The sequence below is a fragment of the Phyllobates terribilis genome, unplaced genomic scaffold, assembly GCF_046119375.1.
Source record: "Phyllobates terribilis strain yellow unplaced genomic scaffold, ASM4611937v1 Scaffold_9__5_contigs__length_417890890, whole genome shotgun sequence".
NCBI lineage: Eukaryota > Metazoa > Chordata > Amphibia > Anura > Dendrobatidae > Phyllobates > Phyllobates terribilis.
Window position 1 is genome coordinate 232,733,278 of NW_027362769.1, and position 27,456 is coordinate 232,760,733.

General features: G+C 43.4%; 1 protein-coding gene across 2 annotated transcripts in view; it reads right to left on the minus strand.

Annotated features, from left to right (window-relative positions):
* The window catches only part of ATF7IP2 (activating transcription factor 7 interacting protein 2), a 55,275-nt gene that overhangs the window by 8,475 nt on the left and 19,344 nt on the right, over positions 1-27,456 (minus strand). For both annotated transcript variants that reach the window (XM_073647747.1, XM_073647746.1), the window contains exons 2-10: positions 19,216-20,017; positions 17,661-17,752; positions 14,826-14,960; positions 13,587-13,694; positions 12,462-12,613; positions 5,118-5,155; positions 3,041-3,102; positions 2,824-2,884; positions 556-764 (exon numbers count right to left, since the gene is read on the minus strand). In XM_073647747.1, the coding sequence (XP_073503848.1) occupies positions 556-764; positions 2,824-2,884; positions 3,041-3,102; positions 5,118-5,155; positions 12,462-12,613; positions 13,587-13,694; positions 14,826-14,960; positions 17,661-17,752; positions 19,216-19,957 (1,599 nt within the window). In that variant the 5' untranslated portion in view covers positions 19,958-20,017. The remainder of the gene's footprint in view (positions 1-555; positions 765-2,823; positions 2,885-3,040; positions 3,103-5,117; positions 5,156-12,461; positions 12,614-13,586; positions 13,695-14,825; positions 14,961-17,660; positions 17,753-19,215; positions 20,018-27,456) is intronic.

Consider the following 27,456-nt stretch of genomic DNA (forward strand, 5'->3'; position numbering starts at 1 on the left):
AGGGGCCTTAAGTGTAGAAGAGGCTGCAGCATTCACACAAGCACTATAGCACTACACACATCTGATCGTTTGCGGTCTTGGGAGCAGGACTTTCCACTAATTTAATATGAATTGCCTATCCTACATACATCTTAACCATTATTTTTACTTTTCCAATGCATCCAAAATGAAATTTTTTTAAATCACCGCCATTAAAAAAAACATTACTTCTCTGTGTCTACAGCTCTTATGCAAATTGATATCTCCATGGAAACAAACTACAAACAAACCCTTCGTAGTCTGATCCGGCAGTCGTATGTTTATCCATTTTCCCCCCTTCTTGCCAACATATATGTGGTAGATAATAATGAATTGGGGAGCAAATGGAAAAAGTATGACTGCAGGATTAGATTACATAAGGGGTGCATTTTATAATACATTACAATGGAGATGCTGAGCTCTGCCCACTTACGGCAGCAGTAAAATCTGCGGATTTGCTGGTCACTTGTACATGTGCTTCTATAAGTTGCAAGTCATTAAAAACAAGATAGTCCTGATAACTAGCTGGTCTCTTACCTGTGACTTAGTAGAGTCGGGGATGGTGGCAGACTGTCTGTCTTCAGTCACATCAGAACTTGAAGTTTCATTGTGATTACTCGATGGAGGAAGGCCTTTCCCAACAGAATATTTATCAAAAACGTTCTCAACACTACTCTCCTTAGAGGATGTCACCGATGCCGACAGATCGCCATTTGGGATACAAGGTTCGCAAATCAATGCGGAGTCTGGGGAAAAAATGTTTCTATTTCTACAAATTTTGGGCAAATACCACAAAGACACCTTTGGATGTTCAACTGAAAGCTAGAAAATGTTATATTGCTTTGGGTATCAGAAGTCATGTAAAATTAGTAGTTCCTGGTAATTCTGGAACTAAAAATGTAATAAAACAATTCTTCCCAGGAGTGGTGGGGTTCACAGAAGGCAGACCCCAGCAACTAAAGTCATGGCATCACTTTATAGGGGCCATGTGCATCAAGATTTTGGCATCTGCTGGGCTAATATCTGCAGCAGGGTTGAGCCAGAGACTTTAATGGCCAAACGTAGAGTATACCTTTCTCAGTGATTTATGCCAGTCATACATTTTTTGGTTCCATAGGAATAGATAAAGTGTGGCATATTCAGTTTTCCTATACTTTTAAAATATGGACGCACCTTATGGTTGACTTTAAAGCCATGTACACACTTCATGGAATGACCGCAGGATTGTTACAGATTATCCAACGAATACGTACAAAAGTAGAGTCCAATGTAAAGTGTTTAAGTTTTAGGAGGATCTGTCATCAGGTCAAAAGTGCTCAATATTTGGTCTTAATCTCTTTCCTGCTGCTCCCCTAAATATTCATTTTGTTGTTTTTTTTTAAATTCCACCATATGGCTCCAGAGATTATAGGCCTTTTCATTTAGTGCTAATTCTTATAATCTTTCCCAGGGGGGCTTGGCTCACAGATTCTCTGGGGGCAGGACTATAGGCTGGCTCTACATAATTACCCCGAGTCAGTCTCCTTGGTAAAGACTATAAAAGTAAGCACTGAATTAAAAAGCCCACGTCTCTGGAACCATATGGCAGATTTAAAAACAAAAAAACAGAATATTAGGAAGCAGTGAATAAAATAAATGCAAAAATTGGGCACTTTTAACCAAGCGCCAGGTCCTCTTTTAAAGCATCAATCCAGTATTTTTTTTCAGCGCTGGAATGGTGCTTATAAAGTAAGGTCTCTGCCCCCAGTCTTACACCAACGCTCCCCTCCGGTGTCCTCACCTTTTATTGGCTCTGGTCCCACAGCGCCATCCTGTGACCACAACTTCTGACTGTCAGTGGAAGTAAGAAGCTACGTCACAAGGGCTCAATATAAGTCGATTAGCGCCAGAAAGAGGCTCTCATAGACTTGCATTGAGTTGTGATCTCCGGCTCGCCCAGCAAACACTGGAGCCATCCGGCAGGTCACAAACTGCCAGGGAGCGGCGGGAGCGGCGGTGATGAAAGGTGAAGACAGGGGCAGGTGAGCATAATGGTAGGGTCAGAGACCTTCAATTAGAAGCACCACTCCAGGGGTAAAATAAAAAAAACAAAAACCACTGGAGCGGTGCTTTAGGTGTCAGATAAAATGGTATTGTGAATATGAGGGCATGATACAGAAGTTAAGGTAGATTTGTTCAAAAAACCTTGCAGAAATGTTATAGGTCTCATTAACTATGTTAATGGATGAAAACGGTTTCAAAACGTTACAGGGGTCTCAGTTTTTGACAATTGCACCTTGTTCCCCGCTGTGATCTTGTGGGGAATCTTGATGTAAAGGCATCACCCATCAGTGATTGCTTTTGATCTCTCATACACATGCATGCTCAGCACGGTATGTGTTAAAAAAAAAAAAAAGCAGAATAAGTGGCGACATTTGTCCTGCAAGGATGTAGGATCAGGCATGTCGTATTTCAACATGTGCGATCGGGAAGAATCAAGACGCTGTATACACAATAGATGGCCGTTCACTCCTACCAAAAGCAACAAGTTTGGCTGCCATTCATCTATTGTGTATAGTCACCTTGGATATCAGCGGCTTGAACCAAATTTAATGTGCACGAGGGCTTTAAGAGACGTGCTCTGTAATCACTCTCCACTCTAGTCAAGAAAGGAGTATCCTGAACAGAGGACCCTGCACTGAGGGTTTTGTTGACTAGACAACCCAATTAACACAAATGGATTTCAGATGCTATTGGAGGCTGCAAGTGTAGATGTAGCCTCACAGTTGCGAGGAACTGAAACAATTTATCATCAGTTGATGGTACCTTTATCGCTTTTTTGCCCCTCATCGTCCGTCAGATCAATTACTGTCTTGACTGATTTATTCTGTTGATAAAAGCAAGCATACTATGAGAATGGTTTTGGTAGTAATTAATGCTGGTCATCATACAGCACAATGAAAGCAGGTACACAGACCATACAGAGCTCAAACCGATAACTTCAACTTCTGAAAATAAAGACAAACAGGAAAAGGATCCTTACTGTCCGTGAAGAGTGCGCTTTCTTCCTATGCTCCTTGATGGATTCCATTATTTTTTTCATAGCTAATAAAAAAAAATATATATATATATACATTCCTTAAAAGTATAACCAAAGAGACTACATGATCTACAGTAGTACCCCCAACCTATGCTGCTTCTGCCCCTGGATCATCTTTATAAACAGAGACATAGCACCCCATTCATTGCCCTTAAGATGGCAGAAATCATGCGATTTACCTGTCTGACCACCTCCTCAGCTGTCTGCTCTTTTACACGCATGCAGACAATGGCTAACATTGATCACTGCAGAAGAGCGCGCGGCCCCGCCGAGGGCAGTAGAGCGCGCGGCCCCGCCGAGGGCAGTAGAGCGCGCGGCCCCGCCGAGGGCAGTAGAGCGCGCGGCCCCGCCGAGGGCAGTAGAGCGCGCGGCCCCGCCGAGGGCAGTAGAGCGCGCGGCCCCGCCGAGGGCAGTAGAGCGCGCGGCCCCGCCGAGGGCAGTGGAGCGCGCGGCCCCGCCGAGGGCAGTAGAGCGCGCGGCCCCGCCGAGGGCAGTAGAGCGCGCGGCCCCGCCGAGGGCAGTAGAGCGCGCGGCCCCGCCGAGGGCAGTAGAGCGCGCGGCCCCGCCGAGGGCAGTAGAGCGCAAAAAATCTAATTACAGCCATAACACAGGCTCTTAAGGACATTTTAGAAATTTGAATGCAATGTGGCCAGCCCCTTTAAATAATTAAGTGGGTTATCCTGGATTTTAATAAGGCTAGCCTATCCTTTGGAGAAGTCATCAATACCATATAGGGGGAGTGAGACACCCAGCACGGTTACAATCAGCCATTACCAAATCCTGTGGCGTCTTGAACTAAACTGTATATAAAGCCAGATCCACCAAAGCTCTGTACACTGCAGTGGTCGTCCTAATATGCTGATTTTGAGCTTTCATTAATATGTATAAAATCTGAGCTGCACTACCTGAGAATGCCCACTACATGGCGCATAGAGCAGGTGGATCTGTCTGCCATGGTAATCCGGTACCTGGCAATCTCAGATATCCCATTTGTATTTCTATGATCAATACACCCAAATAGAAACTGTAGGAGGGTTAATCCTCCTGCAAATACCCTTTAAAAATGTAATAGTTTAAAGAAAATTTGGCAGCACTACCAAAAGAAGCTGGGTGCAATAAAACCTGTTACGGTGATGTCCAAACCTTCCACTAATCGAAAATTAGAAAAAACAGGCAGCACTCCAAAACTTAAAGTGTACAAACCATGGCTTTACTGGTCCATTAGCAGCAAAGTTTCAGCAGATTTCTCTGCCTTTCTCAAGCCATTTCTGGAGTGTTGCCTGTTTTTTCCAATTTTCTTTAAAAATGTAAGCTATTAAGCAGTACACTTTATTTTTTTTTAAATTATGGGACCATATAGGATGAGGGCTGCCATTGATAAGCACATACACGCCCTGAGCTTTTTAAGGCAACCTATAAACAACGGATAGTATGCATCAGAGCCTAGCTGCATGATTACACAGATAGGTTTTTCCCTTAAACGCTCTGGCTTTTCACAGATACTAAAATTAAAAGATGCGGCTGGGAACATAGCCAACAATGAGCCTAATCCTGGCTCCGCCCCCTCCCATTGCCGCTCCAGGTGATTGACAGGTCTCTCCCTTGTGTCTATATAGGGAGAGGCCTGTCAGTCAACTGGAGTGGGGTAAGGAGAAACTGCCGGAAACCGTGCCGGACTAGTCACCACAGAATGTAAGAGTATGTCATACAAGGTGGCAATCCCGCATCCAGTCTCTGATTCCTGCTGCCTGTAGTTCTGAATCTGATAACCCGTTCCCTTTAATGTATACGCTGGGATCCTTTTCCACTAAATACGTTAAAAAAGACACCGAGATAGCAAAGGGAACCTAGCATTACTTGGTAAGGCTGCATTACTTTTATACTACAGAAAAAGAGGCAATTTATTCACATCATTTTATGACACAATGTCATTGAAAGGATATAAGTTAGCGGGACTTCAATATCATTTCCTTAGAAAACACAATGACTAGTGAACATTCATGTTGAATGGGTTTCGTACCTGCGTTGTCCACTTTTTTTGAAGACTTTTTTGGATTGCTGAAAAAGAAAAGAAAAAAAAAAAAAAACATGATAAAAAAGGCCAATTTTAATTTTAGGAAGTCATGCTCCTAATATCCAGATGACACCATTCTATCTTAAAAGAGGCTATCCAGGCTGGAGGTGAAAGTCTGCAGTCATTCCAAGTGGACGCAGACTTCAGAAACCTGACAGCATGTGCACTACACACTGTCAGGATTCTCCGGTGTTGCTGGTGAAACAGACCACATGTATGAGATTTGCATACTTGCAGTCGTCAACTAGACGTGTTCGTCCTCTGTCAACAGAAGTGAACAAGTCTAGTCGGAATGTGGCTGGATGTGTGCAAATCTCATCTGCACTCACTCAACTGCCTGCTCTCACTGGCAACATCAGTGAACCCTGACAGTGTACAATGTGCACATTGCCAGGATTCATCCCAAGCCTTAAAAAAACCCTTTTAAGCAAAAACTTGGATGCCCCTAACATACATATATCTGACAGGAAATTCTTCCAATGTGTTCACCACAAATATCCATGAAGTATAATGGTCTGACTTTTAGCAAAGAAGAATCTTTGTAGCATCTATTCTGCAATATACATTTTCGGTACTGAATAGAGATGAGCGGTGTTCGACTAGAACTGTTCGCCAATCTCAAATTCGAGCTGTTTTGGGCGGTGTTCGAGCCGTTCGGCGAACACGAACGATTTGCAAAAAATTCGGCTGTTCGAGGTTATGTTCGATAACTGTTCGTGCACCAAAAGCGTGTCCTGCATGTCTGCCGCTATTTAGAGCACCAATCATGCAGGGATTGTCTGCCACTCACTGTAATGCCACAGCCATGGTGGTTGTGGCATTACAGTGATTGCCCAAATCGATGGGAACAGTGCCAACAGTGAAACATGAAAAGCCGGCAATTCAGCAGCGGCGTACACAGGTACCCGACAATTTAGAACCGAAAGAATAGAGTTTCACACATAGATTAGATAGATATAAACATGTCAGCCACATATATAAGAAGCACAGTGACAGTGCTGCTTACTGTACTTGTCATTTAGCGTAAAGGATTTATCAAAAAAAATAATAGTGTTTTCATGCACCGTCTCTTTAAAAAAGCCGGCCGGCAATTCAGCATCTGTACCCAACAATTTAGAATAGAAGGAATAGAGAATCACACATAGATTGGATAGATAGAAACATGTCAGTCACATATATATGAAGTACAGTGACAGTGTTGCTTACTGTACTTGTCATTTAGTGTAAAGGATTTATTAAAAAAAAATAATAGTGTTTTCATGCACCGTCTCTTTAAGAAAGCCGGCCGGCAATTCAGCATCTGTACCCGACAATTTATAACAGACAGAATAGAGCTTCACACATAGATTAGATAGATAGAAACATGTCAGTCACATATATATGAAGTACAGTGATAGTGTTGGTTACTGTACTTGTCATTTAGTATTAAAATAAAGGATTTATTATTAAAAAAATTGGTGTGGGGTTCCCCTTAATTTTAGGCTCTAGCGGAGGTTAAGCAGACAGCTGGGGCAGATGTTTGAAGCCTGGGAAGGGGGTAATACCCACGGAGCTTCCCAGGCTACTAATATCAGCCCCCAGCTGAATACATAGCCTTTACTAGCTATTAAAATGGGGGACCCCCTAAAAAAAAATGACGTGGGGTCCCCCCTAATTTAATAGCTAGCAAAGGCTAGGCAGACAGCTGGGGGCTGATATTAATAGCCCAGGAAGGGAGCCATGAATATTGGCCCCCTCCCAGGCTAGAAACACCAGCCGTCAGCCGCCCCAGAAATGGCGCATTCATAGGATGCGCCAATTCTGCCACTTAGCCTCGCTCTTCCACGCTGCCCTGGTGCGGTGGCAGGGGGTAATAGGGCTGGGGTTGATGTCAGCTTATAATGCCAGCTGACATCAAGCCCAGGTTAGTAATGGAGAGGCGCCTATAAGACACCCCCATTACTAACCCCATAGTCAAAGTTAAAAAAAACACAAACACCCAGAATAAAGTCCTTTAATTGAAATAAAGACACAATTCTTTATTGTTCTAAATTAAACCATACTTACCATCACGCCCATTCCAGCTGAAGCCAACGATCTCCTGTAATAAAAATAAAATAATAAAGCAACCTCATCCTTACCTTTCCATGGTTCCCACGACAGCTTCAGCTCTGCTACATCGAGATGACAGGCTGGACCGCAGCAGAACGCCGCCATCCAGCCTGTCATCCCGCAGACACTGAGAAGCGCAGGCTTGCTTGCGCTCTGCAGTGTCTGGCTGTGACAGCATAAAGATGAGACGAGTTCATGTCCAATGAACTCGGCGCACCTCATGCACGTCACTTACAGCGTGGGAGAATTCTCACGCTGAAGCGCTGAGTGCAGGAGAATTTTCCCACGCTGTCAGTGAGGTGCATGAGGTGAGCTGAGTTCATTGGACATGAGCTCACCTTATGCACGTCACTGACAGCGTGGGAGAATTCTCCTGCACTCACCGCTTCAGCGTGAGAATTTTCCCACGCTGTAAGTGACGTGCATGAGGTGAGCTGAGTTCATTGGACATGAACTCGGCTCATCTGGATGCCGTCACAGCGAGACACTGAGGAGCGCAAGCATGCCTGCTCTTCTCAGTGTCTGCGGCATGACAAGCTGGATGGCAGCGTTCTGCTGCGGTCCAGCCTGTCATCTCGATGTAGCAGAGCTGAAGCTGTCGTGGGAACCATGGAAAGGTAAGGATGAGGTTGGTTTATTATTTTTCTTTTATTGCAGGAGATCGTTGGCTTCAGCTGGAATGGGCGTGATGGTAAGTATAGTTTAATTTAGAACAATAAAGAATTGTGTGTTTATTTCAATTAAAGGACTTTATTCTGGGTGTTGTGTTTTTCTTAAATACTTTACTAGAAATTCATGGCGGTCATGTCTAATACTGGCGTGACCCCATGAATTTTGGGCTTGGGGCCAGCTGATAATACCAAGCTGGCCCTAACCCCTTTATTACCCAGTGAGCCACCGCACCAGGGCCCTGGATGAGTTGGGTACAGCGCCAGAAGATGGCGCTTCTATGAACGCGCCATTTTCCGGGGTGGCTGCGGACTGCAATTTGCAGCGGGGGGGGGCCCAGAAAGCTTGGGTCTCCCTGCGCTGCAGATTCCAGCCCCCAGCTGCCTAGTTGTACCTGGCTGGACACAAAAATAGGGCGAAGCCCCACGTATTTTTTTTTTAATTATTTCATGAAATTCATGAAATAATTAAGAAAAAAAGGCCTTCCCTATATTGTTGTGTCCGGCCAGGTACAAATAGTCAGCTGGTGGTTGGGGGCAGCCCGTTCCTGCCTGCTGTACCTGGCTGGACACAAATATAGTGCGAAGCCCCACTTCAATTTTTTTAAATTATTTCAGGAAATTCATGAAATAATAAAAAAAAAATTGACGTGGGGCTTCGCCCTGTTTTTGTGTCCAGCCAGGTACAACTATGCAGCTGGGGGCTGGAATCCGCAGCGCAGGGAGGCCCAAGCTTTCTGGCCCCCCCCCCGCTGCAAATTGCAGTCCGCAGCCACCCCGGAAAATGGCGCGTTCATAGAAGCGCCATCTTCTGGAGCTGTACCCAACTCATCCAGGGCCCTGATGCGGTGGCTCACTGGGTAATAAAGGGGTTAGGGCCAGCTTGGCATTATCAGCTGGCCCTAAGCCCAAAATTCATGGGGTCACGCCAATATTAGACATGACCACCATGAATTTCTAGTAAAGTATTTAAAAAAAAAAACAACACCCAGAAAAAAGTCCTTTAATTGAAATAAACACACAATTCTTTATTGTTCTAAATTAAACCATACTTACCATCACACCCATTCCAGCTGAAGCCAACGATCTCCTGAAATAAAAGAAAAATAATAAAGCAACATCATCCTTACCTTTCCGTGGTTCCCATGACAGCTTCAGCTCTGCTACATCGAGATGACAGGCTGGACCGCAGCAGAACGCTGCCATCCAGCCTGTCATCCCGCAGACACTGAGAAGCGCAGGCTTGCTTGCGCTCCACAGTGTCTCTCTGTGAGGGCATCCAGATGAGCCGAGTTAATGTCCAATGAACTCAGCTCACCTCATGCACGTCACTGACAGCGTGGGAGAATTCTCCTGCACTCAGCGCTTCAGCGTGAGAATTTTCCCACGCTGTCAGTGACGTGCATGAGGTGCGCCGAGTTCATTGGACATGAACTCGTCTCATCTTTATGCCGTCACAGCCAGACACTGCAGAGCGCAAGCAAGCCTGCGCTTCTCAGTGTCTGCGGGATGACAGGCTGGATGGCGGCGTTCTGCTGCGGTCCAGCCTGTCATCTCGATGTAGCAGAGCTGAAGCTGTCGTGGGAACCATGGAAAGGTAAGGATGATGTTGCTTTATTATTTTTCTTTTATTGCAGGAGATCGTTGGCTTCAGCTGGAATGGGCGTGATGGTAAGTATGGTTTAATTTAGAACAATAAAGGATTGTGTCTTTATTTCAATTAAAGGACTTTATTCTGGGTGTTTGTGTTTTCTTTTAACTTTGACTATGGGGTTAGTAATGGGGGTGTCTTATAGACGCCTCTCCATTACTAACCTGGGCTTGATGTCAGCTGGCATTATAAGCTGACATCAACCCCAGCCCTATTACCCCCTGCCACCGCACCAGGGCAGCGTGGAAGAGCGAGGCTAAGTGCCAGAATTGGCGCATCCTATGAATGCGCCATTTCTGGGGCGGCTGACGGCTGGTGTTTCTAGCCTGGGAGGGGGCCAATATTCATGGCACCCTTCCTGGGCTATTAATATCAGCCCCCAGCTGTCTGCCTAGCCTTTGCTAGCTATTAAATTAGGGGGGACCCCACGTCATTTTTTTGGGGGGGGTCCCCCATTTTAATAGCTAGTAAAGGCTATGTATTCAGCTGGGGGCTCATATTAGTAGCCTGGGAAGCTCCGTGGGTATTACCCCCTTCCCAGGCTTCAAACATCTGCCCCAGCTGTCTGCTTAACCTCCGCTAGAGACTAAAATTAAGGGGAACCCCACGCCAATTTTTTTTAATAATAAATCCTTTATTTTAATACTAAATGACAAGTACAGTAACCAACACTATCACTGTACTTCATATATATGTGACTGACATGTTTCTATCTATCTAATCTATGTGTGAAGCTCTATTCTGTCTGTTATAAATTGTCGGATACCGCTGCTGAATTGCCGGCCGGCTTTTTTAAAGAGACAGTGCATGAAAACACTATTATATTTTTTAATAAATCCTTTACACTAAATGACAAGTACAGTAAGCAACACTGTCACTGTACTTCATATATATGTGACTGACATGTTTCTATCTATCTAATCTATGTGTGAGGCTCTATTCCTTTTTGTCTAAATTGTCGGGTACCGGTGTATGCCGCTGCTGAATTGCCGGCCGGCTTTTTTAAAGAAAGCGTCTTCTGAGCAGTTTGTCAGCTTTTGGACACCTTTGAAGGTGTTTTCTATGTGTTTCTATGTGTTTTTGTTTACCTGCCATTGGTTTTAACGGTGTTCGACGGTGTTCGACGAACAGTTCCTCGAACATCCCGGTGTTCGACGAACCGAACCCGAACACTACGGGGGTGGCTCAACACTAGTACTGAACTACACTACACACTGTCAGGATTCTCCGGTGTTGCTGGTGAAACAGACCACATGTATGAGATTTGCATACTTGCAGTCGTCAACTAGACGTGTTCGTCCTCTGTCAACAGAAGTGAACAAGTCTAGTCGGAATGTGGCTGGATGTGTGCAAATCTCATCTGCACTCACTCAACTGCCTGCTCTCACTGGCAACATCAGTGAACCCTGACAGTGTACAATGTGCACATTGCCAGGATTCATCCCAAGCCTTAAAAACCCCTTTTAAGCAAAAACTTGGATGCCCCTAACATACATATATCTGACAGGAAATTCTTCCAATGTGTTCACCACAAATATCCATGAAGTATAATGGCCTGACTTTTAGCAAAGAAGAATCTTTGTAGCATCTATTCTGCAATATACATTTTCGGTACTGAACATGTAGTAAACTACAATTTTTTTGCAATATCAGAGTATCCTGCAAGAAGCATGTATACCACACTTTTACTTTGCAAAGTAGGTGGACAAGGCATGGAAATGTATGGCAGATTGCAGGAAACAGACCTAATTATTACATGCATGTTATGTCCCATGCAGTCTATGTTTTTGTTTCTATGGGAAAACCAACTTTCAAATATTTGTTATAAAACACTGTCTGAATAAAACCCATATAAAGACTTGTCATATCACTACAGTCACTTGGATAATCTAAATTGGTTCCCAAATGAATGCATATGTCCACAGCATCTTTCATTGCTTCCACTAAGATATATTTGGGTAAAAAGTTACAATACATTTACATTTGTTCATTATATTCATTGCAGGAGGTATGCTCAAGATTGTCAGGGATAAACTTACTGATCCACTGGGATCCTCAACAATTTAGAGTGGGGATTCTGTCTGAATGGAGCAATGATTGAGCATGCCCACCTCCGATTGATTTATTGTCCAGGGAATCAGCGAAAAAAGTAGAATACTGCTCCCGGCTACTTGCAGCACTCCATAGACAATGAAGAGACCGTAGTTGGGCATGCTCGACCCTCGCTCCATTCAGACAAGGATCTGCAGAGCCCTCTTCTTGGAATTACTAGGGGCCCCAGTTGTCTGATGCCCATCAACCAGTATCGCAGGAAACCTCTTCTATTGCTTTTACTTAGAAAATCATGCAAGTTGATGAGGGGTGCCAAATGTTTTGCATACGACTATTAGACCGTAGACTGGAAGAATAAACTAATAATACTAGAAGGGGTTGTCCTTTGTCCCTTTCAGAAAACTTTTCTCTATTTGCACATTTCGTTGTTAAAAACAAACTGTGCTTTACTTACGCTCCCTGGGTCCAGTCTTTTACATTGTCCTGTTTCCATTGTTCGGCTGCAGTGGTTATACCACACTATCAATGCTGCATCCAATCAAGTTCGGCAGCTCATCCTGTCCACAATGGCAGAACAGCTGGGCTAAGTGATTAGCAGCAGTGCTGTGGATGTGAAGTCACCACTGCAGACAAACAATGGATACTGGTGCTGCGGAACAGACACGGTGTTACCCTCCCCCTTGGTCTAAGTACAATTTTTTTTTTTTTTTTTTTTTTTTAACAACATACTATCCATAAAGGGAAAAGTTTTCCAAAAGGGGACAACCCCTTTAAATCTGCAGGAGTAAGTGTATTATTTCAAGAGTTGTGTTGGCATTGCAGTCTCACCTTGGCTGGTCCGACTCATTATCACTAAGTACAACAAGGTCGGTGCTGCCGGCGGTTGTATCTGGTGCAGGCGGTGCTCTCACAAGAGACTCTGCATCTTCTGGTGGTGGAAGAACTGTAGAAGCACCGGGTGCTGCAACTGTGCTGCAAACCTGGAAAGAGAAATGGGGAACAATTTACCTGACCACAATCTGTCTAACATTAGATTTTAGACAAGTAAAAATTCATTTTGCCCCCAATCGCTGCCATATAAAGACACGTCAATAGCTCACTGCAGCTAAAAACCAAATACCATTACAAAACTGCAACAGACAGCGCATACGATGGAAGACAGCAGTGTCCAGCCTGTTGGCATAGATGGGATTTTCAATATGTCGTATAGTAAGGGCATGGTCATATGCCTCCCACTGGGAAATCCTTGATCTTCTTACCACTGTGGATTATTCCGTCGGGTTCTCTCCTAACACTAGTGGGTAACCACTTCACCTTTTACTAAGTGTATACATTATAGTGGGCGACATGCTACAATAAAAGCATAGGCACCAGTGCTATTAAATGCATGGTCCAAGTATAAAAACTTTCATGTTAACAAGCTCATTTACCTGCATTGGCCTGTCTGCATGCAGTCTACTTGGCACAAGGCCTGTATATCGACTAAAATATGCTCGTCTGAATGAACCCTTAAAAGCTGTTCACCGGACAGGTGATAACTGTTATATCGGTGGGGGTCCTCCATTTGTGACCCTCACAAATTGCTGAAAAGGTGTACTTTTATCTCCGTTATTCTCTATTGCACTGCCAGAGTGCTGCACCCGGCTTTCTCTGGCAACCTCATAGGAAATTAATCATGCACACGACCGCTCCATACAAACAGGGATAAAAGTGCCCCATTCTGGCAAACAGTTGGACTCCCACCTATCTAGAAGTTAGATCCTCTAGAGTCTAGATAGATAGGTGATAAAGGGGTATTCCAGTTGGAACAAGTGTATTTTCCCCTAATTTAACCATAATCGTCACCTTTACTACATTTCTTTTACACTTCTGAACTAGACAACCCTTCAATAACAAAATGCTCTTCTAGCATTCTGCCAGGTACAGAGACGATGAATGTTACCTATGTATTACCTGCTCAGATGAAGAACTGATGGGGGTCACTTTAGTTGAGCAAGTGCTTATCTGTCTCTGGAGGTTTACAGCATACTTAAGGTGTCTTTCCATTCTTCTTATACTTCTCTATCACACACACAAAAAAATAACAATTAAATTTTATTTCCAATAGACTACAAAACATTATTAGCTTATCTAACATGCCACGCTGCCCTAGGCCGCTGCAGACTTTCCACTCTTTCCCTGCACAAGCACTTTAAAGGGTCATTTCCAAATAAACCCCCAAATATTCCTTATACATAGGATAACTTGATGACCACTAGAGAGTGACCACCGGGTCCCCTAGCAATCCTAAGATTGGACTTCAGAACCCTGGGAATGGGGCTCTATAACTCGAGCTGAATGGGGACAACTTGCTCATGCAAGGCCTCCGCTCCATTTACTGTCTATGGGACTGATGAGTGCAGTGCTCGGACCCACAGTGATCAGCAAGTTATCATTTATTCATAACTTATCTTTTTTGGGAATAGCCCTTTAAATGGAATTTGTTGGCAGGTTTTTTCTATGTAATCTGAGAGCAGCATGATGTAGGAGACACTGATCCCAGTCATATGTCACTTGCTGTCATTTTGATACAATCACAGTTTTCTGTGCTGCAGATCTAGCAGTTCTCTGAATGCTAATCCCTGTATAATCCGCCCACACCACTGATTAGCAGCCTTCTGTGTACACTGTACATTGAGAGAAAACTGCCAATCATTGATGGGGGTGGAGTTACACAGAGCATGACGACTACAAGGCACGAGACACCTTGTCCTCTAGTGATTATCTCCTGCTGATAAAACATGAGTTGCATACATACAGTCACATGCTGACTAGACATGTGCGGCCGTAAGAGTATTGAGCGAGGCCGGACAAGTCTAGTTGGAATATAGCCGGAAGTATGACCGGCTGCTCCTGGAGCCCAAGAATCCAAACAGTGTGCACAATGTGAGGATTCACAAGTCTGCAGTCAGAGCGACTACACCAAGACTGGACAACCCTTTTAAGTAAATTTTGCCACTTTGATTTATATTGCTTTTTAGTACACATTACATGTATCCTCGTACATCAATGTCAATATGGCATGTCCTGCAAACTTCAGCAGAGTGTTTCTTGTCTGTGATTGTGACACAGAGGAAAAATGTGCTTTTCTTACTTTGTAGAATTAGCAGTAAGCGACAATGGGGAAAGGAAAATCTGACACTGGTAACCTACCAGATGCCTAGTAATATCACCAGTGTGATTCGCAATTCTTCGGACCAGATCGGCTTGACGCGTTACAGCTTGCATTCGTTGGTCAAAAGCATCCTCAAATATTTTATTTACCCGGCTGTCAATTAGACACTGAATCTGTTGAAAAATGTATAGTTACAAGAAGGTCCTTTATTTTACACTATAATAGGCAAAACATGAAGAAAAGTGACAGCCATCGGCCGTTCCATGAAATATGACAGCAAGGACAGCGCTGACTGCAGGTAATCTGAAGACAGGATTCAGAGGTGGAATTTTTGCTTCTTGGTTTGAAGGCGGTTTGGTTCTCTCTGATCCCTTGGGCAGAAGCTTACAGTAACCTATCGATGCAGCAGGACAGTGAATCCTACAGGTCATGTCAAAAGGTTTCCTCGGTCTATGAAGGTACAACAGTTGTGGCAGAAATATCTCAATGTCTAATGTCAAACCATCAATAGGTCCCTACCAGATCTACATGACATAGATGTGGTCTAAGATGCATCCATAACTAGATGTCACCCATCATATGTAAAGAAACCCCCCCCCCCCCCCCCCCCCGGATATTACTTATCTCAAGAAAGAATCTTCAAAGATGCCAAATCCCTTTAAAAAAGAGTGCTGCGTGTATTAATATACTTTTAAATAGTAATTATTACAATTTATTTTTCAGGCATCTAATCTTGTGGGATCCCACATTATATATTTGTACATCTGTTTTTTTCTTTAATTTCAATCTGACATTTCTCTATGACATGGCAGACATTAAAGGTTAGAGGGGTTGTCCACTTTTGGGGACTTTATTTATTTTTTTGCTTTATTATTTAAAAGGGAGTTTGTCACCCTTGAAATGCATATAAAAATAATTAAACAGTTATATATGATATAAAAATCATAAAAGCAGTATACATTTCATTACTGTAATTACTGCTAAAACTCATTCTGTTCCGTATGGAAATGAGGGGGCTTCAGTGCAACATTATGACCTCCCCAATTTTCATACTGAACAGTTCCCCCAATTCTGATCGACAGCGATCGATTAGCCGTGGCGAGCGCTGCCTGAGCCCCGACTCGCTTAGCCGTGGCGAGCGCTGCCTGAGCCCCGACTCGCTTAGCCGTGGCGAGCGCTGCCTGAGCCCCGACTCGCTTAGCCGTGGCGAGCGCTGCCTGAGCCCCGACTTGCTTTGAGTGCACACTGACTGAAGGAGTCAGCGACGCACACAGTGAGGTGGCAGGCCGCACATTCATCATTGTCTCCTGACAGTAATGGCTGCACGCTATACTGATACACCCAAAAATGTAGCGAACGGCTTCAGGAGAGGATCAGTTACGTGCCCTCCCTATGATCAGTGACATTCATTTATTCTGTGATGCACTGAACATGGGGGGGGGGGGGGGGGGGGGGGGAGTACATACCGTAATTGATCCTCTCATCTTCTGAAGCCGCTCGCTATATTTCAGGGTGTATCAGTATAGCGAGCAGCAGCTGCTGCCAGGAGGCAATGATGAAAGAGGGGCTCTCCCCCATATGTGTGCACTGCTGACCCTCTCAGTCAGTGCGGAGCACAGCACTGCGATTGGGACTCAGGCAGCGCTTGCTCTGGCCAAGCGAGCGGTCAATAAGTCAGGGAATAGCTCAATATGGAAACAAAGAGGCATAATGATGCACCAAGCTCTTGGCCAGGGCAAGGGAGCAATGGAGCCACCTCATTTGCATAAGGAATAAGATAAGTTATTATAGGAATAAACTATATAACGCCTTTATGATTTTTTTTATATGAGCCAAGTCCCCTATATAACCGGTAAAACAGTTTAAAATTTGCATTTCAAGGGTGACATACTCCCTTTAAATGGATGTATTGTGGGCTAAAAATATTTTTTTTCTATCGGGTTTCATTAACATTTTTGCAGCTTGCTTTCTGTAGCCTCTATGTTGCACTCTATTGCTAGCTGCAGATTGAATTAAGTGTGAATCAGTCAGTGAACTCTCTAATAAGAGAGTTTATAACTAAGGCTATGTTCACACATGGCTTTTTTTAGGTCACAAATCTGCAGCAAAATTGATCTCTGGCAGGAAAGAAGCTGCATCAAAAATGCAGGTTTTGCTGCATGTTTTGTATATTTTTTCAGTGTTTTTTTTCACGGTCCTTCTGTCTCTATTTATGCATGTATATGAAGTTTTGTGACTTAAAAGAACCCCATTCTATTTTGCCATCAAAAACACTGAAAAAAAGCGCTGATGCAAATTTTGATGCGTTTTTTTCAGTGTTTTTTTTCACCACCCATTACTTCCTATGGGTGAAAAAACGCTGAAGTGACAAGCTCTATTTTTCAAAGATCCAACCCACAAAATATGCAACATAAAAAAGACAAGATATGTGAACAGAGAATTCTGGTTTCTCATAGACTTTGCTGGTACTGCAAAACGCAGCTGAAAATTTGCATAAAAAAAAAACGCATAAAAAAACGCTGAAAAACACAACATGTGTGAACATAGCCTTTTATCTGTCTTTCCCTGAGCCCCTCTTTGCTGATTTATAACCACAGATCACATCAAAATTGAATGTGCAGGGAAGCAAACAAAAAGGATGCAAAATGTTTAATGAAACCCAATTGCAATAATAATTGTTCGCTCTAAATATCTACAAAATAGAAATGTCTTCAAAAGGTGGACAACCCCTTTAAATAAAGGAAACCTGTATATTTCCTGATCTGGAATAAAGAGGAGACGCCTCACATAGGTTACCGTGTTTTTCATGGCCAATGTTCATGTAGTAGACAGGCTGAAGGGTGCGCTCATTTCCATGACACATACTTGCATACCTCATCTAATAGAGTATTAGAAGACGTTTTGGCTCGCTTCGAATCAGGAACGTGACTGCTTTCTGAACAAGTCCTTTTCTTCTGATGGCCACCTTAAGAAGAAAATTGAATTGCCATTATATAAAAGTTTACACCCAGTGATGAGCACCGCAACAATTCCCGCATTCAGACGACAGTGCAAATTGGTCCGAGATCGGACTGAAATGCGTAGGCTGGCAGAAATATATGAAGCTCTCCCGTTCGGGAGACCCACGACCGGTCCGTACATTGCGGGCCAATCTCCACAATTTTTACGGACGTCTGAATGTGCTCTATTGGAGATTTCCCATGCTGCAGGGTAGTTTCCAAATAATGGGACAGCGGCAGAACTTTCCGCAATCATAAAGGCAGCAAATAACTAAATAATCAGTATGTTTATATGGGGTTTTTTAGGGATGTTCTGTCTAGATTTCAATTACTACAATACAATCATAGTTGATGAGGTCTAATATGGTACAAAGAGACATAAACAATAAGGTTTCCAGAAAAGATGCAGGAATAATCGGTAAGCCACGATACATATTAGATGGCCATTGGTCCTGATGACAATAACATTATGGGCCAGATCCATTATTGCGTTTCGCCAGATTTCTTGCATGAATAACTCTCAATTGGTGACTTTTTGATTTGCAGTACAGTCAAAGGCTTTGCTCCTTTTCTTAAGGTTGTCGTTTGTTGTTTAGTTAGTTTTCAGATTTTTACATCAACCTTGTTTTTCCAGATATTTTAGACTGATTCATCAAATGCGACTTGGTTAAAAAAAAAAAAAAAAAAAAAAAAAAAAAAAAAAGGACTAAATATTTGTGTAACTCCCCTCAGAATAATTTTATGTATGCCTGAAATTGTTCTGAAGAATATTTAGATTTGAGAGTCCTCAGCGGTTGATACCTTTTAATGGCTAACTGAAAGATGGTAACAGATTGCAAGCTTTCGAGACTACTCAGGTCTCTTCATCAGGCTAGTATAACCCAAAATCTGAAGAGTCACATATTTATATACAATAGGGCACAGAAATAATGCAATAGATTAGAGAGGTTTATCTCTCCCATAGTAATAGCTCTGCTTTTCATCACCTGTCTAAATCTATTGCATTATTTCTGTGCCCTATTGAGTATATGTGACTCTTCAGATTTTGGGTTATACTAGCCTGATGAAGAGACCTGAGTAGTCTCAAAAGCTTGCAATCTGTTACCATCTTTTCAGTTAGCCATTAAAAGGTATCAACCACTGAGGACTCTCAAATCTAAATATTTTTCCATCTACTGGCTAACACGGTACAAAAATAAATATAATATAATATATATATGTATTCAAGACAAATTTGCAACAGAAGCCGCATTGATAACATTTGTGGCAAAAGTCTCAGTGGAAAATTTCCACTTCCCCTTCATACACATTAAAAAAAGTTGCTCAAATCAAATCAGTTTTGGTGGGAGTGGAATAATATCTTGTGTGAATGTGGCTATCTTGACCCTCCTGATGATCTGGGGAAGACAAGAATTTTGTGTGTACTTACCCTCCAACCCAGAGTCATCGACAGTAGCATCAGATCCGGGCGTGGGAAGGACAGGATCGGAAACTGCATTGAAGGTCGTCGGAGAAGCAGGTGCACTAGAAACGTCAGCAATGCAATTCGGGGGATCAAGCTCTTGATTGGGAACTAGAGAACTGTCTAGATCTGGGGGTTCTGCCGGTGTTACATCAATGGACGAGGTCGTCTTAAGGCTCTTGTCTTCATCAATTATTTTTACAGTTATGGATGCATTCAGATTCTCAGAAATAGTGCTACATGTAGCATTTGTCTTTTCACCCTCGGTCTTCACATCTTCATCGAAAGACTGATTTTCGGTATTTGTTGAGGCAGTGACTTGCTGTATGGCAGTAATATGATTTTCGGTGGCATCAGTATTGAAATCATGAACTAGGAAATGCGTTGTGTGAGAGAAAGGGACGTCTTCAGATTGTTTGGAAATCCCTTCCCAGGTTTCATTATAAGAACACCCGATGTTTATTCCAGAGTCCACTTGTGACACCTCTATAGAAACTTTCAGGCCGTTTTGGAAAACACCCTGGCTTTTATTGATTCCGGGCGCAGGGTTATCCGGTGCAGTAAAGTTCGCCTCGCAGATTATTTCCGGCTGCTGCACCGTTTTTACAGGGGCTTCTTTAAGGGAGTCCTCACTTTTATTGGTGGTCTCGCTGTTGGAAGTGTTCTTCAGTTTGATCGTGGCCAGCTGCTGTCGACAGCTTGCAGACATAGTTTTTCTGGCTCGGAATTTTTTTCTTGCTGGACCATTTGAAGGTGAAATCAGGGGGGCCTAAAAGAAAGAACAGAAATATCTAATAGGTTTCAGAGTCAAAATCAACATATTTAAAGTACAGTTTTATAATGTCAGAGCACAATTTAAAGGGATTGACAAACCTTCAATATTTTTTGAAACTGCAGCCAATGGTCTAAAATAACAAAAGGAGTAATAGTCACCTAACATCTGCCGCTCCCGTGCCAATGCTTTGCCATAGACTTAGGGGTGACGTGGCGTGTCATCCCCACACATTTCATGTCACCACACCATGGCTCAAGCCAGGTGAACACAGACTGGAGTAGGACCAGGGAAGCGTTGGTGGAAGAGGACTGCTAAGGTTAATCTTACTCGTTTTGTCATTTTAGACAACTCGCTGCGGTCTGAAAAAAAAGAGGTTGGACAGTCCCTTTAAATTTAAAGGGTATTCACAAACAATACACCATGCTTCATGATCTGTGCGGGTTTTAGACTTCCAAAGTTTCTCTGCTCCGCTCTGGTGTACAGGGTCAGCAACGACCATCCAGATCTATACATATGTTTATATCTTACTAAGAAAGATGATAGCTGCCATGAAATCAAAGCTTAAAATAGATTTCACAGACTGGAAAACAAGCAGTGTAGCAACACAAGCAACTGATATACGACAACACATATGGGAATTGTCCGCAAACTGCAACAAGCCAAGAAGAAAGACTACCCAGAACCAGCAATGTTTATTTCATTCATTTACGTAGTGCTGACATACTGCGCAGTGTCGTACACAGACTGTGATCATTCAATCGGTCCCTGACTTGAAATCTAATTTCTGAGTAAATTGATCAGTAGATTTTTAAATTGTGAGAAAAACTGTAGAACTAAGTGAAAACCAGGTAAATATGGGGAGAACGTGCAAAGATAATATCGGTGTTATCCATTGTTGGACTAGAATCCAGGACCCCAGCACAGTAATGACCACTAGGTATACTGATTAGAGTTGTTGCAAATCAATTTGCACGTCCCATTCTATCAACCACGATAAAGGTCTGTGGCCACTGGAATGGGAAAGGGAGTACTGCCGCTTACCCAACGTCATCTGTGGTTCGTACTTTGATTAGCTGGCATGGTGCAATATCAAGATAAAACACTGACGTTATGCCAGGACAGCTGATCAAAAGAAGAGCTGCAGACGCCATCAGGCAAGAGGTAGTAGACCCTATCCCATTCCAGCGGCCACAGACCAATGTCATGGCCAGTGGAATGGCATGTGTGAATGAATTTGCATCAAGTCTAATTCTGATGACGTCACCTTGTGACTTGTCAGATGCAATATTATGGTGGAGACTAGAGATGAGAGAACCCGAACTTAAAAGTTTGGTGTTCATACCGGACAGGTGCTTAATGCTGAACACAGACTTTTCTCGGAAGTCTGTTGCAATGTTCGGAGAGAGATTCCCACCCCCCCCACATCCAAAGCTCGGGTCTCCATTGTTTTCATTGGGGTTTGGGTTCAAGTTCGGGTACAGTTCTGATACCCGAACTGAACTTTGGACTAAAGTTGGGGTCGTGTATCAGAACCCAAAGTTTCATGGGTCCGCTCATCACTACTGGAGAGCAGAGTTGGTGCAAACTGATATGGACGTCCCAATCAATCTGCCATGAAAGTCGTCCGTGGTCGCTGGACAGCACCGGGAGTATCGCCTATTACCCGACTTCTTCCATGTCTCTTGATTGGCACGATTTCACATATGCATGACGCCACAACAATGATGTAATATATTATATCACTCCGGAGCCTAAAGTGTACAGTGTGACCCCAGCTATACAGATATAAGGTTATCACCTCCCCCTGACCCTGTAATGCTTTATATCGCTCTGGAGTTTGTGTACAGTGTGACCCTTTTCATGGAACTGTAAACGTATGGGCACCCCTGGTCAAAATTACTATTATTGTGAACAGTTAAGCAAGTTGAAGATGAAATGATCTCTAAAAGGCCTAAAGTTAAAGACGACACATTGCATTTGTATTTAGGCAAAATATTATAAAATATGAGGTTAAAATAGAACTATTTGACCACAATGATCAAAGGTATGTGTGGAGAAAAAAGGGCACAGAATTTCAGGAAAAAGACATCTCACCAAGCATTAAGCATGGGGGTGGATCAATCATGCTTTGGGGTTGTGTTGCAGCCAATCGCACGAGGAACATTTCACGGGTAGACGAAACATTGGATTTATTGAATCCATTCTATGTCACATGGGCACCGACAATTAATCACAGGTGAATCTCCGCTGTGATTTACCACAGGCGAGTGAAAATGTGTTTCTATATTAAATTAATGTAAAGGGTGCCAATACTAGTGACACAGCAAGCTTTAGGTTTTTCTATTTTTCCCTCCCATTGTTTTTGGTTTTTAATTATTTATCATTTGCTCTTTGCATTTAACACGAGTGCTCTATACAAAACTGTTTCACTTGATTCATTGTTTTCAGGGGATATCCCACATTTTGTACTTAAACTTCGTGGGTGCCAATAACGATGAGCAAGACTGTACATAATGTATACACAACGCGATCTGTAAAAAAACAAAACAAAAACCAATAAATAAATGAGATCAAACAGACAGAGGGGTATTATGATGAACGTGGGAACCGATGACATAACAGTCAGAGCTCTAAAATGAAATTTACGTCTGAAGGCTTCTCCATCGCTAATGTCATGGAGGGTCATCAACGTACCTGACAAAGGATATAAGCGCCTATTGTACATGTTATTACACACAAATTGAGTAGATATGATAATTTACAACTTCATGAAAGCAGAAACCCTCACAGAAGCTTCATCAAATCCACAGCCCTGTTATCAAAAACAAGAATCTACAAAGACTTTTTCTTCCTGTCTGATGGCCTATAGCTTATACATTGCCAGCTGACAATTGAGTGCAATGATCACATTGACAGCACCAAAGCAGAGTCATCAATTCACTTATTTCCTTGTATATTCATAGCAAGCTCACTGATGTTTACCAAGTGACACCGATAATATGAAGGGGCCCTAAAAAAATAGAAACTATACGTTTTATATACACAAAAACACATACATTGTAAGGGTACAAGTATTCCAAGTGTCTCTTCAGAGAGAAAGAGGACTAGAACTCTAGTGCCACCTCCAGGAATTAGTAATCCTAAAAGTCAATATAGACTCTCTAACGAGCATTATCACATGACTTAGGATAAAATCCAGAACAAGAATCTCAATTTGCAGACACTGTTTTGGGGTACTGCCCCTCGTCAGTGCAAAGTGTGCAATCAGGTTTGGTTGGGTGAGAGGTGTCTGACTGGGATCCAGGGGGTAACGTTCCTCCTGGCAGAAAGTGACAAGTCAAGCATGCCAAAGTGAGGAGACTTAAGTATTGGGACCCCTATAGGAGCTTTATAGACATCCCATTCTAAATGCATAGGCATTAAAGGGGTAGTCTCAACTTTTTTATTTTTTTTATTTTAAGGTGCTGTAGGGGTCCACACTCGGGTAGACACTAGAGTTCACACATGCACCTGATTCTCGAGTCAAAGTAGTGAGGTTTACTGAACTCCATAAACTTGCCCAGCTCTTTAATTCAAAACATCCTTTTCCCTGCACATATGTAAAAACAAAAATCAGTCTTTTTCCAATGAAAGCAAAGCAATAATGGGGTGTTACCCAGACAGCAATTTAGGTCCTGCCTCAGGCTCAGTGGGCTCACGTTCACTGGTGACTGGGACACAGCTAAGCTAGTCCCAGTTCAGTCACACAAAATGACTATTGCCCATAGCAACCAGCGGTACTTGCAGTTTGGTGCACACGACCTGTGCAGTCTCCTCTCAGAGATTCTGGATTATCTCTGCAGCTCCAACACAACGCACTCTGCTCAGCTCCGCCAGCTGACAGACTAACAAGGAGAACAGGGCCTGGCTCTAGAAAAAAGCAAGGCAGGCGGATGTGACCAGGACCTCCAGTCTCAGGTTTTAACCCTGTCCTACCTGGCTTTCCCACAGTGCGCACTTCCATTCAGTCCGAGCATCTTGGTTATGGGGGCAATGCATGTCACATGGTTGCGACGCTGGTCCGGATTGAGTGCTCCTTCAGGCTGTTAGCAGAAGGAAATTTTGCCGATGCAGCAGATCGACTGAAGCAGGCTGGATCCAGGCAGCTTCAGAGTGCTTCTGGCAGGCATTCAAGCTCCTCACCTATGTAACAGGCCAATCAGAATCTAGGGTGGCTGGTAAACTAGGCAACTATAAAATGAAATGCCCCTCTGTTATCTCCGTTCTAGTTAATTCCAAAGTTGTTTGTTGGGATCAAGACCAGGACTCTGTGCGGCTGGTCATGTTCTTCTACACCAAACTCACCCAGCCATGCCTTTATGGACCTTGTGCACTGGGCACAGTTATGTGGAAGGGAAAAGGGACTTCCCAAAATTGTTCCAGCAAAATTGACAGTTACAACTGTCCAAAATGTCTCGTATGCTGAAGGATTAAGAATTGCTTTATTTGAGCTATGGTGCCTAGGCCGATCCTGGAAACACATCCCTGCAGCATTATCCCTCCTCCACTTTGATACAGGGAAAATATATATTTTTGTACCGTGTTAGCCAGTAGATAGAAAAATATTTAGAGTTGAGAGTCCTCAGTGGTTGATACCTTTTAATGTCTAACTGAAAAGATGGTAACAAATTGCAAGCTTTCAAAACTACGCAGGTCTCTTCATCAGGCTAGTATAACACAAATCTGAAGAGTCACATATTTATACACAATAAGACACAGAAATAATGCAATAGACAAGACAAGTGACGGAAAGCAGACCAAACTTACAGCTGGCAAATACAGTCAGTCAACCAGGAAATGTTTTCCTTAAGTCCACCAAATCCAGATTTGTCTATCAGACTGTCAGAGGAGTGCGACTCGTCAATCAAGAAAACACATTTCCAATGATCCAAAGTTGAATGGCAGTGTAGTTTACACCATGCAGCAGCTCAGCTATGAAAACCCATGTGATCCCGGTGTACAGTTTTTGTCCTGATGTTAATGCCAGAGGTTTGGATCTCTGCAGGGTGTTGGCAACATTTATGCATTATGATGACCCTGCACTTAACATAGTCTCCACTTTGTGGCAGAGTTGCTGCGGTTCCTTCCACTTTTCAATATTGTTACTCATAGTGGATTTCAGAATATTTAGGAGGGAAGAAATTTCAAAGACCTGACTTGTTACACCGGTGGCTCCTATTGGACCTCGCTGATATCAGTGATCTCTTTAGAATGAGCCATTCTTTCACAGATGCCTGTAAAGGCAGACACATGGCTGGGGGCTGGATGTTATACACCTGTGGCAGTGGGACTGAAAGAAAAACCTAAATTCAATTAAGACGTGTGTCCTAATACTTTTGGTCATATAGTATATGGACATAGTGATCTCTCTGTGCATCACTACCTTGGTCTGCGGGGCCATGAAAAGAGTTCACCTATTAAAGAGTTAACACAGGGAAATCCTTTTAAGACCTCAATCAATTAGCCAAGATGGAGGCAACAAAGAGTGCCTGGGCCTTCGGAGGACTCAGCATATCCGTGCATGACATATAAAGTCAATTAGCATCAAATAATGTTTCTCTTCCCCCGTGATGGAGCTGAAGGGAACTGAACGCTGGCTGCCTGGTTCTCCCGCAGATTGTTACTGATCTTTAGGGGACTCAGCAGCAGAACACTATGATAAGTTTACTTTCATTTGAACATAAAAAGGACTGTGAAAAGTGAACCCCAATTTAAAGGGGCTGTTTCATCCATAAGATTGGTTGGGGTGTCACACCTGGCAAAGCCGCCGATCAGAAGTTATCAATTGCAGTACAGAACTCAGTCAACCGTATAGTGGCTGGTCCAGGTATTGCACATCCACGCTTAGTCATTTGTATAGGGGCGGGTTTGCAATACCCAGCTACCAGGGCTGTGGAGTTGGGAGTCGGAGCCCATTTTGGTGGAGTCTGAGTCGGTATAAAATGGACCGGGACCGACTCCTAAAATTGGATACAGTCGTTCAATGCAGTTTTTGGAGAATATTTCTTTATAAGAATTTGGGAAAGCTATGAAATGTCCTATAAATGTCTGTCCTATTCCTGATCTATGGGTCAAGACTTTTAGCTGAGATTAATCTGAGCTACAGTAAATTTATCACTTAAACATGAGCCATGTATGAGGGAGTGCATTGAGTTGTAGGTTGGATTGCTGCAAAAGGGGGAAAAAAAAAAACCTCTTTAAATCTTCTTCCTTAGCGAGTGTGAACGAGCTGAGTGTGACAGGAGCGCAAGTGCAAACGTAAGTAAGTGTGTGACTTGTTTTTCAGTGACTTTGGATTCAGGGAGTTTGGAAGGAAGGAATTTGGACTGAATTGCTGTCTGTATTTTAGTAATTCTTTACATTTCTTTTTACCTAACATTTCTGTCTAGTGCAATCCCCATTAGGAAATGAGCTCCATTATTGGCAATGCTATCCAGTGTACATCTTGCCACATGTATGCAATCCTTGACCCGCCGGTTAGGGTTGCATACTGCTGCGCGAGATGTGTGGTCGTTGTGCGTCTGGAAGCCCAGGTACTGGATCTAAATGAGCAGCTGGCAACACTGAGATCCATTGACAATATGGAAAGGAGTCTGCTGCTCACTGAGCAGCTGCTCACTGGAGTAGATGTGGGGGAAGGTGGTAGTAGGGAGCTGCAGGACAGTGAGGCAACTAGCTGGGTGACAGTTAGAAGGGGAGGGGGGGTAGAGGGAAGAGTGCCAGGGAGGCTAGTCCTGATCTGGCACACCCCAATAAGTTTGCAAAGTTGGCAGATGAGGGCAGTGTCAGTACAGGGGTAGCACTGCTGCAGCAAGGCATGTCCTCTGAAAGCCGGAGGAGTGTCAGCTCCAGTAAGGAGGGTAATAGGAAAGCAGGGCAGGCCAGGCAGGTGCTGGTAGTGGGGGACTCTATTAGGGGAATAGGGCAATCTGTCACAAAGACAGGGATCATCGAACAGTGTGCTGCCTACCTGGTGCTCGAGTCCGGCACATCGCTGATCGGGGTGATAGATTACTGGGAGGGGCTGGTGACCCAGTGGTCATGGTGCACATTGGCACAAATGACAAAGTTAGAGGTAGGTGGAAGGTTCTTAAAGTTATGATTTCAGGGAATTAGGCTGCAAGCTTAAAGCAAGGACCTCCAAGGTGGTATTCTCGGAAATACTACCTGTACCACGCGCCACTCCAGAGAGGCAACGGGAGATTAGGGAGATAAATAAATGGCACAGGAATTGGTGTAGGAAGGAGTTGTTTGGGTTCCTGGAGAACTGGGCTGACTTCTCAGTTGGTTACAAACTCTACGCTAGGGACAGGCTGCACCTCAATGGGGAGGGTGCAGCTGTGCTGGGGGAGAAAATGGCTAGAAGGTTGGAGGAGTGTTTAACCCCTTAATTA